Source organism: Zingiber officinale, unplaced genomic scaffold (assembly GCF_018446385.1).
Source record: "Zingiber officinale cultivar Zhangliang unplaced genomic scaffold, Zo_v1.1 ctg64, whole genome shotgun sequence".
Taxonomy (NCBI): Eukaryota; Viridiplantae; Streptophyta; class Magnoliopsida; order Zingiberales; family Zingiberaceae; genus Zingiber; species Zingiber officinale.
In genome coordinates, this window is record NW_024589961.1 from 69,197 (window position 1) to 85,135 (window position 15,939).

Sequence of the window (15,939 nt, forward strand, 5' to 3'; positions counted from 1 at the left end):
TACCTTTGCCAAGAGACCTAGACTCCAAATTTGACACATCTACCTATTATCTAATCAATATTTTACCTATCAAGACTCTTGTCAAACATCTACAATTTTAACCTGCATCTAATTAACCTTTACCTACTACTACTACTACTACTAAGACCATCTCGTCTCAAACATTACTCGGGACTTAAAACTATCAGCAACACTTTCGACTTCTCTAATTCTCAATAATCCAACCAACCTTAACCTACTTAATAAATCATATTATCCTAACTTAAACATAAACTTTTTGTAGAATATCAAAACTTCTTAATGGATATTGATAACTCAGGTGTAATTGTACCAATAATTTTCCAAATAATTTGATCTTTCAAATATCAACCACTTCAAGTACAAACAAAACAATACTATAGTGTTCACAGACCAATAACGAGTTGATATCATGAACTGGAAGCTACAAATGGAGCCAAAGGTGTAAATCTATTTTACAATCACTAGAAAAATGTGTATTCTGCCAACACAACTGACTGCCAGCCCTGTGGGCATGCATATTCACAAAACACATCCATCGAGTACCATTTCTCCAAATAGTTTATGTTTACTTTCCTTTTATCTCTACAACAAATGAACCAATGTGTGAAGAGATGAAAACAGAGCACTTCTGCTAAAGTGCATATTTACTTTGTTACAACATAGCAACCACCATATATCAGAGATATCTGTCGGGCATCACCTTCAAGTCTTATTGGTTTCCCTTAAAGAAGTTAAGACCCCATCTCCGTGTTAATCCCTCCATGATGTGGCTTGTCGAGCTCTTCTGAACAACCAGTGTGGCCCGTGTACCATCTGCGTTAGGATCCTGCACTGAGTTGGTTTGGCTAACTTCACTACTGTCAGCACTAAATTCTGGACTGACCGACTTTTTTAAAGATGCTTCAATTTCTTGAGACTCTTGATTTGGTTGAGGATTCATGTTTGAGCAACTGGTGCTTGATGAGATGGATTTTTCAGTGCTGTCATCTGCCCCATTAAGCTCAACTGTGGAGGATTCGGTGTCACATGCTGATTTTGATGTCCCAGTATCAACACTGAAGTGATCATCTTGTTGGTGCCTCATCTCCATGTCCTTGAGTGATTCTATCATTGCCTCCATGATCATCTGTACCAGAAGCAAATAAAAAACAAAGTGATTACTTCGGTGGGGAAATGCTCAACCTGAATACATGGAACATTGCATTGTTGTGCAATGCTTCCCACCACCACCCTCACCAAAAGAAGCAAGGGAGACTTTTGCTCTTTCCCACTTCCCAAATGATTGTTTCTCGTTGGGACAGAGAATGAGGCAAAAGTAACCAAATAAAAAGAAAAGGTATCCAACAGGGAGTAGAAATTAGTTATAGTTGCAAGGTTAATGCACAAAGTAGAAGGAAGAAATTTCTAGAAATTAGTATAATTGAAAGATTAATGCACCAGGTAGAAGGCAGCAATTTCATACACTCGGGTGCCACATTTTGTAGCTTCCAAAATCTGATACACTAAACTAGTGGATCAATATAACTAGAATTTTTTTCTCTTTTTCTAAGAATCCTCAACTTGACCTAGGGAAATTTTAAGAGAAAAAGGCCACATGTAGACAAAGAAACAAGACATTGTTGCATCACTTTTTAGTCACTATTACAGATAAAGAAAACACATGATATTGTCAGGCTGCGTTTTGGCCACTAATACCAACTAAAGATGTAAAATTATGAAAGAATGAGAAAAGAAGAAGCTATCTCAGATATACCCTTTCTTCATCTTCAATGCTGCAAGGCATATCGGAAAAGCTATCAAATGAATACTCGAGATATTCATTTCCTTGTGAAGTTGGGGTAAGCCAACCATATGAGTCACCATTGGCCATGTTATCATGTGGTAAGGTAGAAGATGGACCAACATTGCTTGTGAGTCCATGTTCCTGCAATATGCCAGATAAAATTTAGTTCACATAGCAAATATGTGCAAATGCAATATATGCTTGCAGGTGAGAAAATGCAATATGTGCAAAGTACGCAACAAGAAAGTTGAGGCGGATGAAATTTACCTAATTCAAACCTTTATTGAGTCTAAATTATTCAAATTCAAAAGTAAGTAGAGTTGACTCAAAACATGTTTTTTCTTTAAAAAAAATATTTGCATTAAAGAGGCTGAGTTGACTTATATTTTTGTGTGAATTAAGTTTAATATGCTACAATGTGTTAAAATTGTGAGATCAGTGAATAAATTGTTCAGCAAGTTTAGGATGAGTATCAAGACACCTATCAAATGTTGAAATTGAATGACCGGCAAATAGATAGAGAACAAAATAGTTTAACTCGTTAACTAATGCTAAACAGAATATAGGCAGAGTAACTACTAACTAGTGATGCAGATGCGTAGGGAGAGGGGAGAGGTGGAAACTTCACTTCTATGCATGCAATTTTGTATGGATGGGGACAGAGTTTGAGGATTTCATTCTATCAAAGCTAGGAATTAAGATTTGTCTTTTACACAACCTATCCCACTAGGTGGAGAAAGTACGAGTGCAGTTTAATGTACCATCGAGTGCAATAGAGAAACAAAATATATAAAACCACATTGGGGTCCATAACATTTTGATGAACAATATCACTGCCATGTTACTCAGATGATTCCTCATATTCAACAAAAGGATCAATCGACATCATCAATTTATGTTTCTCAAGTGGTTAAATCTTGCTCGATGGCAAGGGCACAATTTAGACATCAAGATGTTCTATCACCCCCCATTGTGACAATAAAAGCAATTCAACTGTGAAATATATTCATCAGGTAATCAGTTCAGTCTAACCCTTGTACTATTGCGATATGGTCACAAATAACCAACCCATTCGGAAGTAAAGTGGGTGAGTAATTCATTTTGTAGAGCAGCAGAATGGGGCCAAACCACCCATGGAGGGAGTTTTCCAACATTTTGAAAATAGGCCTCAAGCAGGAGGCGATCCTCCAAAGGCACATCACCTAAGCAATAGTGGCTGCCAGAACAAGGTGAGGTGCCTAAACAGTTAACATTAAAATAAACTGGCATATATCAACAAGTACTCTATTGAATTAAATTTCTTTTATCATAAATGTGTTGTAAATATAGTGAGAGCAAAACTAGAAGTGTATTATGGCTAATGCCTACGATATGTTGTAGACTTCAACACGTCTACAATAATTTCTTAGTTGTATGAAACTTCAGATATATCACATACATGAACAAACTGAATCAATCAATCAAACAAGTTTCTAAGCACAAGCACCCAAGTGCTAGTTAATAGTAACCACATAACGACATCAAAACTAACGAAGAAACCACATGATGCAATAAGATAAACATATAATACAATGAAGGAGAGATGTAGTGAGGATGTATGTATAATTAGGATTTTATTCAAGTAAACTAATTATATAAATAAATTATTTTTTAATGAACCTATCTGGATTGGCTATTTGAACCACTTGGGCCGCTTAGGTAGGCCACTTGCACCGTCTAGGAAGAGATGATTTGAAATAGCTGCCAAAGGATGCTTGGCTTATGGGCTGGCCGTCGTCGTGCTTCCCGATTTACCCTGGTGACCGGTGGAAAACTTCCGTGAGATTCGGCCGGTCACCCTAGGGATAGTTAATCAGGCTAACTGAAATTATCATTTTTCTTTTTTTAAGGTAGACATAGTCCCTTTTATTTCTTCTAAAACCACCTAATCTGTTGTTTAGAACTATAAAGTTTCCTACTCTCTTAAGGATGCATAGCAGATCATGAATTATGCATATGGGGGCAACAGGGACAAGCCTCAACTCTTTAAGGCTCCAAGATGTAAACATTTGGCTCAAAGATACTATGCTCAAAAGTAGAATGGACTGATCACTCTCAAAATTAATATTATCTGGTGGGAAAATGTAACATTCTAAAGCATACAGAAAACTTCAGCAATTCTTCAAACTAGTTGTGTAGTCACAAACAAGAATTTATTGCTTCCCATTTATTAGGTATAGAGTTAGTCCTCAAAGTATGTAGCAGAAACAGACTATTTCTAAAAAATGATCTGACAATGTTTTTAGTAACACCAACCAATCGTCTTTTACCACAAAAACTTGTTCAATGTCAGTCAACCAAGTCATATTCTTCCACATATACTATACAATCAAAAAAAGGTAGGACCTACAGATGAAAGAAAGAAAAGATAGGTACATATCTAGGGGTTATCATTCAGTTTTGATCGCCTAACCGGTGGTATGATCTTAACACTGAATTGTGAAAGCATTTAACACACTTTGGCGTGAATTTAAAGATGAATTTAGATAAGTTTATTAAATTTAATATCTTTTTACTTAGTTTATTTCCTTATAAATACAAAACTACAATAGTTAAATAGCCAATTGATTAAATTTTTTCATATACCAACTCGATTTTCGCTAAAGCATATCAAAGTAAATTCATATGGGTTTTAGTCATGTCATCCCTATTCACTTAATTTTTCCACTTTTATTAAGAATAGATTAATTATTAATTGGATTAAAAATGATTTGACTCATTTTTACTAAAATACATGTCAAAATGAATGCTTATAAATTTTTACTTGTATAACTTTTTTAAAAAAATTTTATCTAGTTTATTTTACAACAAAACAACTATATGAATTAGATGATCAATTGAATTAAAATATTGGAGAAATGAGATGCACACAAAAAAAATATTACTCGAATTCATCTACACTCATGCCAATATGTACCGGAGTGTCAACACAACACTATACTCCTCGACATGATTGGCATACATGGCATGAAAGGGAATGCTTACGTTGATAAATATCAAGTTTTAATAATTTACAAAAATAATATATTTCAACCTTACCACTCGACAAGGTACAATATTTCAAACCATGATAGCATATAATGTTATTGTTTTAGTTTATTCTTTATTATTGATTTTTTTCCAATTACAATTGTGTATCCACTTCATAAAGTAGGAATTCTTGCACTTTTCTCATCCTGCCAACTTCCACTTATTAGCATCTGGCATTTATCAACCTTCAACCTCAAAAGGAGATATCTGTTGAGAATCAATGATGTTGACCGGAGAGCTGCAGGGGTGAATACTACCTTGACTAGCAAATTAGATATTTTTTTTTTCCTTGTGTGTTCTCTAGAAAAAAAAGGTGAATAGTCTAAAAGGGTGAATAGCCTAAACTACTGTTTGTAGATTTATTGCCCATACATATCCTAATCTAAACGAGCCACACATCAAAAAAAGGGATAGTGGAAAATCACTATAAAATTGTGGCAGCAGAAAAGAATTAGAGGGTGAAGTCAAGTCCCCATTGCAAGCAGTGATTTACTTCTTGAAGTATTTTTAGCTGCAGGAATACAGTTTAGTCATGGAAAAAAAGGTGGAAAAATGGTCTGATCGATTTTCAAGATAGAAAGATATTTACATAATTTGCTGGTTGTCACTCGGAAAATAATCTGGCAATAGTAAGACCTTTGTTGCTTCTATTTATCACATTTGGATGTGAAGAAACAATAGAAAATTCATAAAATAGTGCAATAATGTGGAATTTTGGTGCATAATGGTAGACTTGATGCTGAAGCTAAGTTTGGCAGCAGAGTTGAAGATAAAACCAACAATAATAACTGACCGAGAATTGTTTGGTAACCTGTGTAATTCTTGTTAAAAAATATTAGTTGGATTCTATATGAGCTGTGTGGAGATTCTTGCTGCAATTTTTTCATTTTACAGAGATGTTATGCAGCTGTTTTGTGCTGTCCCAGGATATAGCTGATAGAATACTGGAAAGCTGAAATAATCTAACGTTGGAATCCAAATGACGTCACTCAATATTGAAGAGTTATTGAATAGATTAATAAAAAAGTTTTTTGAATAGTGTAAGCAAGTTGAATACACTCATATATTTTTTCTTTTCAAAATAAAGAAATGCATAGAGTTGGATGTTTGGAATAGTTGTGTAAAATTTCTTTTCTTTTACTTAGTTCTAGTTTTATACTCTGATGGTTGGGACTCTTTTGTATCCAAGTCGGACTGGAATACTTCGAGTTGATACCCGACAACTCATTTTGACCATGGGTAAAAGAAATTTAGAAACAATAGTCTCGAGCACTTACAGAACTAATTATTACAAAAATGAGTGGAAAACTATATTTTAAAAAATATAGAACATATACTATTTTTTAACATAATTAATTAATAAAGGAAACATTAATGTTGTTACAATTATTAAATTCTCTAATATCCAATGTCACGTGAAGTCACAAGACCTCACATTCACTATGGCTTCACCACTGAACATAATTGTGAATATCCTTTATGGATGGGTGTGAGCCTATTGTGAATTTATGATTCCTTCCTGTAAATTATTTTTCATGATAGAGTCCAACAACAACAACCACCAAGCCTTATCCCATTTGATGGGGTCGACAATATAGATCCTTTTACGTCATTGAGTTCTATCTCCTATTATATCATCGTCTATACTTAAATAAATTTTATCTTATTTTATTGTTGATAACCATGTCCTTTTTGGTCTTCCTCTTCCTCATTTGATATGTGTGTTTGTCATAGTTTCGCATAACCTAACTAGAGCATTTATTGGTCGTCTAAGTACATGCTCATACCATCTTAAACGTATCTCTCGAAGTTTTTCCTCAATAGATACAACCCCGACTTTCTCTCTAATATTCTCATTTCTTATTTTGTTCATCCTCGTATGTCCACACATCCACCTTAACATTCTCATATCTGCAAGTCGCATCTTCTGCACATGTACTCGAGTCATAGCCCAACATTCAGCTCCATATAACATAGCAGGTCTAACTGCGATTTTATAAAACTTCCCTTTAAGTTTTAAAAGTATTTTACGATCACATAAAACACCCGACGCTCTCCTCCATTTCAACCATCCTGCTTGTATTCCAGATAAGACATCTCTCCCAATCCCTCCATCGTTTTACAAAATTGATCCTAAATATTTAAACCTCTCGGTTTCTAGCAACTCATCATCTCCTATCTTAATAATTGTCTTATTACGTCTAATATTGTTAAACTTAAATTCCATATATTCTATCTTTATTCTACTAAGCCTAAAACTTTTCCCTTCTAGCGTTTCCCACCAAGATTCTAGTTTAACATTTACTCCTTCACGTGTTTCATTTACCAAAACAATATCATGTACAAACAACATGCACTAAGGTGCAGTGAGTTCATCCATAATTAGTAAAAAGATAAAGACTTACAAATGATCCTTAATGTAACCCTATCTTTATTAGAAATTCTTCAGTTACTCTGCCTGAAGTCTTTACTCTGGTCGTTACATCCTATACATATCCTTAATTAGTTCAATATATGTTACGCTAACAACTTTCTTTTCTAGATTTCTCTATATAATTTCTCTTGGGACGTCATCATACACTTTTTCTAAGTCAATAATACCATGTGTAGATCTTGTTTTTGCTCTGATATTTTTCAATTAGTTACCTAATAAGATGTATAGCTTTTATTGTCGACCTTCCAAGCATGCACCCAAATTAATTTTCAATCACCGTGGTCTCCTTGCTTAATCTTTTTTCTATTACTTTTTCCCAAAGTTTCATGTATGTTTGCACAATTTTATACGTCTCCCTTATTCTTATATAATGCTTACCCTCTATTGATTAGATATTTTTTTCGTTTTCAATATCATGTTAAATAATTTTATAAGTTATTCAATACATGTTTCCCTAGGCACTTTCATACCTTTATCAGAATATCATCTGGTCCAACGGCTTTTCCATTGTGCATCCCATTAAAAGCTTGTTCTATTTTTGAAGTTTGAATTTTACAGTAAAAATTTAAATTTCTATACGCATTTGACCTACTTAAATTACCTAATTTAAATTTGTCACCTAAATTTTTATTAAAAAGTTGATGAAAATATCTCTTCCGCCGCTCTTTTATTTCTCCATCGTTTACTAGTACCCTATTACATTCATTTTTAATATCTTTTATTTAGATAAGATCTCTTATCTTCCTTTTCACTCACTTTAGCTATTCGATAAATATCTTTTTTTCATTCCTTTGTATCTAATTTTTGATACAATCGTCCAAAAGTTTTATTCTTCGCTTCATTCACTATTTTCTTAACCTCTTTCTTGGTTAGTGTATATTTTTTTACGTTTCCTCGTTCTTACAAATATATAATTCCTTATAAGTTGTTCGTTTTTCCTTCACTTTCTCTTGTACTTTCTCATTCCACCACCAAGATTCTTTAATTAGTAGTGCATATCCTTTTGACTCACTGAGTATGCTCATAGCTACTATTTTCAACTTTGATACTATTTTATCACATATCGTATTAGAGTCACCGTATATTTCACCTAATATTTGTACTTCTACCTTTTCCTTAAATATATTTTGCTTCCCATCTTTTAACTTCTACCACTTAATTCTAGGAGACGTATATATTTTCTTTCTATTAATATTATGCTTGAGGAGTAAATCCAACACTATTAACCTATGCTGGATAGTTAAGTTTTCTCTAGGAATGACTTTGCAATCTTTATAAATCTTCCTATCCTTCTTCCTAACAATTTGTGATTTATTATTCTCACTTTTGAATGTAACTAAGTGTTCTCTTTTCTTAAACAAAATATATTAGCTAATATAAGGTCATATGTTATCGCAAAATCTAATATAGTTTTCCCTTCTTCATTTCTCGTTTCACACCATAACCTCATGTACCCTCTCATACTCCTCATTTTTCACTTTAACATACCCCTTTAGATTGCCTCCTATTAAAATCATTTCATTTGACGGAATATTTTGTAATACTTTATCTAAGTCATCCCAAAACCTTGATTTGGTAGTTTCATCTAATCCTACTTGCGGTGTATATACGCTAATTATGTTCATAGTTTATTTCACCACTAGTATCTTAAGGGCTATAATTCTATCCCCTTTTCTAACTACTCCTAGAACTTCATCCTTTAACGAACTATTTATAACAATACCTACTATATTTCTTGCTTTACTCTTTCCTGTGTATCATAACTTAAAACCCGAGTTCTCTATCATCTTTGTCTTCTCGTCTATCCATTTTGTCTCTTGTACACATAATATTAATTCTTCTCCTAATCATCGTATCTACTACCTCCATTGATTTACTAGTGAGGGTACTCATGTTTCATGTTCTAAATCTTATACTGTTAGTTTTTCTATCATATTTGTTCTTATCCAACCTATGGTGTGAGAACTCTTGTCTATTTAACACTACACCCAAATTCTCATGGAGATGTAGCGGTTCTTGCCGAATATGCACTACACCCGAATTCTAAAGATGTAGCGGTCCTTGCCGAGACGTTACAGTCGTACCATATAACGCGTTCCTTCCAGGGAGTAACCTAGCATTAGCACAATAATTTAATGGATTCATTCATTCAATATTTGTTTTAACGCTAACTGACAACCTAACGTAACCCTCCTCCTTTATCCGGGCTTGAGACCGACCATGACTGGTTCGCAAATGAATAATATCATATGCAAAAAAGAAACATATCTTGAAGTTAAAAGTCCTGTGCCAACATAGCTATAATTCACCATTGATTTCAAAATAAACAACTAATTGATGCAATAAAAAGAACAAAAGTTAAACTTTTTAAACGGATCCATAAAATATGATATTTAGATTGAAAATAAGAATATTTTATCATTTATAATTTTAATTTCTAACAAATCGAGTTAAATTTAAAATATATTAGGAGATCAGATTTATAAAACAAAAAAAGGAAAACAAAAAAAAAAAAGAAAGAGAACCCTAAAATAGTTTTGAACATTCACCCAATAATAAAGCTACTATTTGCACAACCTCTTCAGGGACATAACTCATGAGATAATTGGTTGCGACACATGCAAAGAATGAAATTTAATATCATCAAAACGTTAAAAAAAATTCTTTAAGTAATAGCTAGTCTTAATCTACAGAGTTACTAAATTAACATTGTATAATGTAACACAGTCCATGATAGATCAGTTCAGTGCACAGAATAGAATGGTTGTAGTAACAAGAAATTAGATGATACCTGGTCTTCATTGTCATTCTGTTGAGAGGAAATATCACGGGGTACCTGCAAGATTATCCAGGGTAGGTTTACAAGCTTAACTACACATATTCAAGTAGTTGCTTTTTCTATATCATTACACGTTCTTAGTTGCAGCCACAACAAAGAAATGCAAAATACACTATAAAAGCACAAGAGAACCTAACAAAGTTATAGCACTAAAGATCTCTACTTTCTAAATAAAATCAATGGAACGGTATTTAGTATCTCATATACATAGAAAAAGAAACTAAATTTACTGTTCATTGCAACACAGATGGTTTTTCAGTTGTATTTGCATAGACCATCAACGAAAGCTATCCATTATCACCAAGCATCCTAAACACGGTTTGCTTCTAGATTCTACTTTATCTGCATGCATTTAATAGAGAAAGCAAAACCGCATTAAATAGTCTGCATGGAATTTAGAATTGGAAATATTTAGAGTGTGTTGCATATTCAGGATCCTAGGTCTCATGATGAAAGTAAATCATGTATCTCAGAGATTAGTATAAGAAAACACTCATTAAAATCTATCAGAAAAGTACCATGTGCTTCCAAATTCTTCTTTCCCTGCATTTAACATGTATTTACTTAAGAAAACAACACAGGTCAAGGAATTTTATTTACAGAAACTCCAAACAAATTAAAAATCTAAAAGATCTACATATTGTGAAGAGAGCAACACTTGAGGAGAAATTAGTCAGCTTAATTGCACGGAAAAGAGAAGTCAAATTTCAGGTCATCCATAACACTGGATTTGTGTCCACATAGGCTATTGAAAAACAAACCACTAGTATAGCAAGATATTGAATATTTATCTCTTTAAACTTCTATTTTTCTCTGCATATTTATATATTTTATCTGATAAAGTAAAATTGCAGCTCAAGAAATTCAGTGTTACGGACAGAATAAATTAGAAGTATGCACTCAAGGAAAGAATATGGCACAAAGCTTCATAAAGAACTTCAAAGTAACATCTCCAAGACTAACTGACCTCCGTCCGACTCATAGGTCTTCTGGAACGCAATTGAGCAATAGCATCTTCTGTACTGCTAGGTGCAAGTTCTAGTTCATCAAAAACAAAATTATTGAATGAACATTAAAACATCAATCAACGAACCCAATAAAGTCATCTATATGTTTCAGGAAGAAATTCAAATGGTTCATCAGAGTGATGAAGCTTACCTTGAGCTGGTTCAGCTGCATTTTGATTCTGATGTTCATGAATTCTATCCAAATTAGCCTATAGATGGGTTCATTGATATAACAAACAAATACAAGCAATTTATCGATCCACAAATAATCAGACTATACTTACTGGACCAATAAAATCATGCATTCTGTGAAAGTAACGCTCATCAGAGATGGAACTTGGAGGGGCTAGAACATTGTGGAAGAAAATAGTTATAGAATCAAAGTAAAATTGAGGACGTGGTGAATTGTGATCTCCATCAAATTTGATGATATTTTTGTCTCCCTGCAATTTTCAAATTAGATGAATCCATGTAATATTTTAACCAGTTTGATCATTCCCAAAATAATAATAGAATAGTAAGATACAGCTCTTGAAAATTGAGTTTCATCTAGTTGTGTATCTTCATCACACAAGCAATCAAAAAGTGTTTGATGGCCACATATCACTATAGAACTCACACAAGATGAAAAAAAAATTGTGCACCCAACTATCCTAGAGCATGGAAAATAATTTTGGAGATAAACCTATCATCCAAGAAAGTATGCTGGGACAATCTCTCACATCAGACATGATCTACACTTGAAATAGATCGAGATATCTCAATATAAAAAACTCATTCATTCTAACCCGATAAACAGAAAAAGAACCATAAATATAATTCGGTGTTGAAGTCACTTAGAAGATCAAGATATCTCAATATAAAAAACTGATTCGTTCTAACCCTAAAACGAAAAATTAAAGTAAATATAATTCAGTGTTGAAGTAACTTAGAAGAAAAAGCTCATGTTTTGTTCACATGAATAGCTGTTCCAGATGAATTTTGTCAGAAAATTAATCTTGCATTTGGTGGTAAAAGGAGCATGGAACAATGATTCTCATAATTGCTATTTCATGAACCAAATGAAGGAATGTTAATTCCTACTCCATTCTTACTCTATTCCATTTCATAAGAATAACTATTCTTTTTCTTGTCACTCTAGTCCCTGATCTAAATTTATCCAAAGAGTTTGATTTTTCATGGTTCCTGCAAAAATGTTCACTATTAAAAAAATAAATAAATAAAATAAAAAAATATCTTGGAGATGTTCAAAAATCAAACAAGTTAATTCAATGATATTGAGAAGAAAAACTTGGATTGAGAAATTTTGCCAGTGAATTCTCCACCATAACAGATAATGAAAGAGAAAAAAGAAAACATAATAAAATAGATAAAAAAAGAAAACCATTACATTGTAGGCATCAAAAATGTGATCTGAATGGTGTGGATGTATAAAATCATCATCAATGGCATGTCCAAGCAAGACTGGGACAAAACACCGTCTTGCCACCTATAAGATGAGAGAATTTTCAGAGATAGCACACAATGATAACACGAAGTCATGTATTACCAGAAACACTTGGAGATCTATAAGTTGTATATATGCAAATGATAATTAGGATCTGTGCTGCCAACCAAATTCAACTCAATGATGATATGAGACCATGCAGCGTAGCACCTTGTGATGGCTTGTCATGAGTATGGTAACATCACTGTTTTAGAAAGCATTTCATTCAACCATATATCCACAAGTATACAAAGTGTGACGAACTGTTGTAATTTTCAATTAGCTAAACCTGTGTTGCTTTATTAATTAGGTTAATGCTTTAATATAGTCCAAAATGATGAGGATTGTCTTCATATGTTGTTAAATTTGATATGTAGAATCCAGATCACACACCTCATTTTTTAGAAACTTTCCCTTGATAATCTACAAGCCACCTTAACTATAACCTGTCGTTATCAAACCTTCTTAAACTATCCAAGGGAACACCTCCTTAGTCCCAATGCCCACCACCTGCTAGTCTTCCCCCTCAAGCTCTGAACCTCTTGCACAACTGATTATGACTCAATCCAACTATCAATTGTCTTGCTAGCCTATCTCAGTTTTGTCATCTTTCAACAACCTTATTGGCTTGTCCTTCCATCACTAAACAAGTTGGAATGCCTACTCACCTTTGGTATCAACTCAACATTGACTCTCTAATCCCGTCTACAACCTCGTCTTCATTGCTTAAAATACTTGAAACTCTTCAAACTTTCTCATGTTGCACTAAAATGGTGCCTCCAAGGAACCTAATTCCTAGCAACAACACCCTTGCTGACACGACTTAGCCTATAGATCTTAAAATAGAGAAGTTCTGAAAGTAGGAGCACATGCACCACACAATTGTTTTTCACCAACGTCAGGATGATCCATCTAACCTTTGGCAAAGAAGTTTTCTTCCAAGCTCTTTGACCCTTGTACTCCCCAATTCAAGGAGTATTTCTGCTCTGGTGGATATGGGTGACAGTAAGTGGAGATATAGTGGTAACAATTGATGGGAATGAGCCAACTTTGACAATGCCAATTGAGATTAATACTATTGTGAAATAATCATTAAGAATAAATCCCAATTAAATAGATGTCCTAATCAACCACCTCGAAGCATACTCCCAAAGTAGGTATTAGTGCACCTAAAATGTGTGTCAACCACTATGAAGTTCTGGAATGACAACTTTTTCATGGTCTTGACTATGAGGTCTCCCTATACCACATTGGATGTGAGACTACTCCCTGTTCACAGTGGGAGTGACAGGATTAGTACCTCCCAACAACATATTATACAAATTTGATTGGAAAGCCTTTTGGATCAAGCTTACTTACCACTGAACCAAGCAATTGTTGATCACAAAGTGGCAACTTTAATCTCCCATGATATACATACATCAAACATCTGGTGTGCAAATGAGAATAAGTTCCTCGAACACCACAATGTGACAAGCACAAAAACATGATATGAGATCATAAGTAGAGGGAATCAACCTGTACAAGTAGATGCAAACACCATATTCAAAATTCTTTCAACCTCCCAAGATTCCCTCTGAAGTTGAAACCATGAGAAGAACTACAAGAATAAATCTAATACAACAAACTTAGATCACCAATAGTACTCACCCAAGACAAGAGCACTCTTCTTCACACTCTAAACCCAAAGGCTTCACTTGGTACTCTCTACAAGGCCTTTTCTCTACTGTTATAGATAGATCCTAAACAAAATGGAGCATTAATAAGGTTTTATAAGTGATTCTGGGCTTGATTAATTAAGAAAATCTGATTGTATATTTAAAAATTTCTACAAATTTACTAAATTGAAAAGCAGATTGCAATTAAGTCGGTAAGCTATGTGCAGCATAACAAGGCCCATCTCATCAAATTTCCATTTCAACAAGTCCACAACTCCATCCGGAACTCTTGATGCTCCAAAGCAGTCCTGTCCTCTCATCTTGTCGAACACTACACAAGCAGAAGTGTTACAGTCCATGCACCAGATTCCACCTTGATCAGGCTATTTGCAGCTGATATAACCAAACCCGAATCCTCGAGCATGTAGTGAGATCCTTTAGATCCCGCTGCCCTCAAATAACTTGAATATCTACATGTTTCCTATCTAATATATTGAGACACCCTTTACACTTGTATTTTGCTAAGTTCCAAGTATTTCTCTAATAGTCCTTTGCCAAACATTCTTTTCACGTGGATTTGACTCTCACAAGCCACCCTAGAACTATATTAACTTCCCTGTACTGGAACATTTTCTATCTTACTGAAATCAGATTCTTTCACATTTTTAGGATATACGCCCCTTGCCAAAAGATTTGTTGTAAACCTCCAAGAAAACTGAGTTTGATCAATTTGATAACATAGACATTTACCAATGGTTTTTCCAGACTCAAGATCTTGTTTGTACTTGCATTGAACACAAAACATTTTTTATTGTAAATATGCATTACAAAAATGAAATCCAAATACATAAGGTGTATTCCCTTCCTCTCAAATGGCAAGCATAACATCTACAGCCTCAACTATGTGCAAATTTCCTTAAGCATCTGCCTTTTACTCATTCTATCTCTTTCTAGGTGACTAAATTTGAAGTATTAAGATCTACTAGTGACATGGGTTTGAATAAAAATTTATGTAGCTAAGATCCTCACCTCAGTGAAATTTTCTCTTTCCCTCTTTTTCAGTCTTTTCTACTAATTAGGAGTGTCACTATAAATATATGAACCAAATTAAAAAAAAAAAAAAACAGTTATGTGATCAAAGTTTATACCAAGTCACCATCTAATATTTCCTCATCAACTGAAGCCAGCCCCTTGATAATGGCATGAAAGCTGCATAAAGTTTCCTATCCTTCGTCTATATCATATATAAGTTACACCAACTCCTCTTAAGATTGATTATGTCAATAACTCCATATCTATGTATTGCAGTCTCGTAGCTAGCACATTATTGAAATGCTAAGAACCTAATTATATGGAATGTAGTTGTCTTCAATACCCAAATGCCCCCATTCTTATATGATGGCTTGCCTTTAATTTACCTTGGAAGTTTCCACGGCCACACTGTATCAGGAATGTTATCCTCAATTTCTAAAAGGCAAACTAATTCATCATATGGCACTTGATAACCTTCAAACATATCAAGGCTTTGGATGAGATGAGATTTACTCCTTCAATTTCCTTCCATTTGATCAAGGTTTCCTCTTTTTTATGTATGTTCATTTGCATTTTAGCTTTTTTATAAACTAAATGAAAAATACAAAAA

The 15,939-nt window shown here is 33.8% G+C and overlaps 1 protein-coding gene across 1 annotated transcript; it reads right to left on the minus strand.

Annotated features, from left to right (window-relative positions):
* Positions 1-449: 449 nt before the first annotated feature.
* LOC122037578 lies at positions 450-12,885 on the minus strand. The gene is made up of 7 exons (XM_042597103.1): positions 12,544-12,885; positions 11,438-11,596; positions 11,305-11,362; positions 11,114-11,184; positions 10,099-10,143; positions 1,775-1,945; positions 450-1,147 (listed from the first exon to the last, which is right to left on the minus strand). The coding sequence occupies exons 2-7, from the start codon at positions 11,456-11,458 to the stop codon at positions 731-733; spliced, it is 783 nt and encodes a 260-aa protein (XP_042453037.1). The 5' UTR covers positions 11,459-11,596; positions 12,544-12,885; the 3' UTR covers positions 450-730.
* Positions 12,886-15,939: the final 3,054 nt, after the last annotated feature.

Excerpts from the sequence above, each read along its gene's own strand:
- LOC122037578 (XM_042597103.1), bottom strand. The coding sequence starts at position 11,458 with ATGCATGATTTTATTGGTCCA. Across the intron at positions 11,363-11,437 it reads TGCATGATTTTATTGGTCCA|GCTAATTTGGATAGAATTCA; the intron begins GTAAGTATAGTC and ends ACCCATCTATAG. Across the intron at positions 11,185-11,304 it reads TGCAGCTGAACCAGCTCAAG|AACTTGCACCTAGCAGTACA; the intron begins GTAAGCTTCATC and ends TTGATGAACTAG.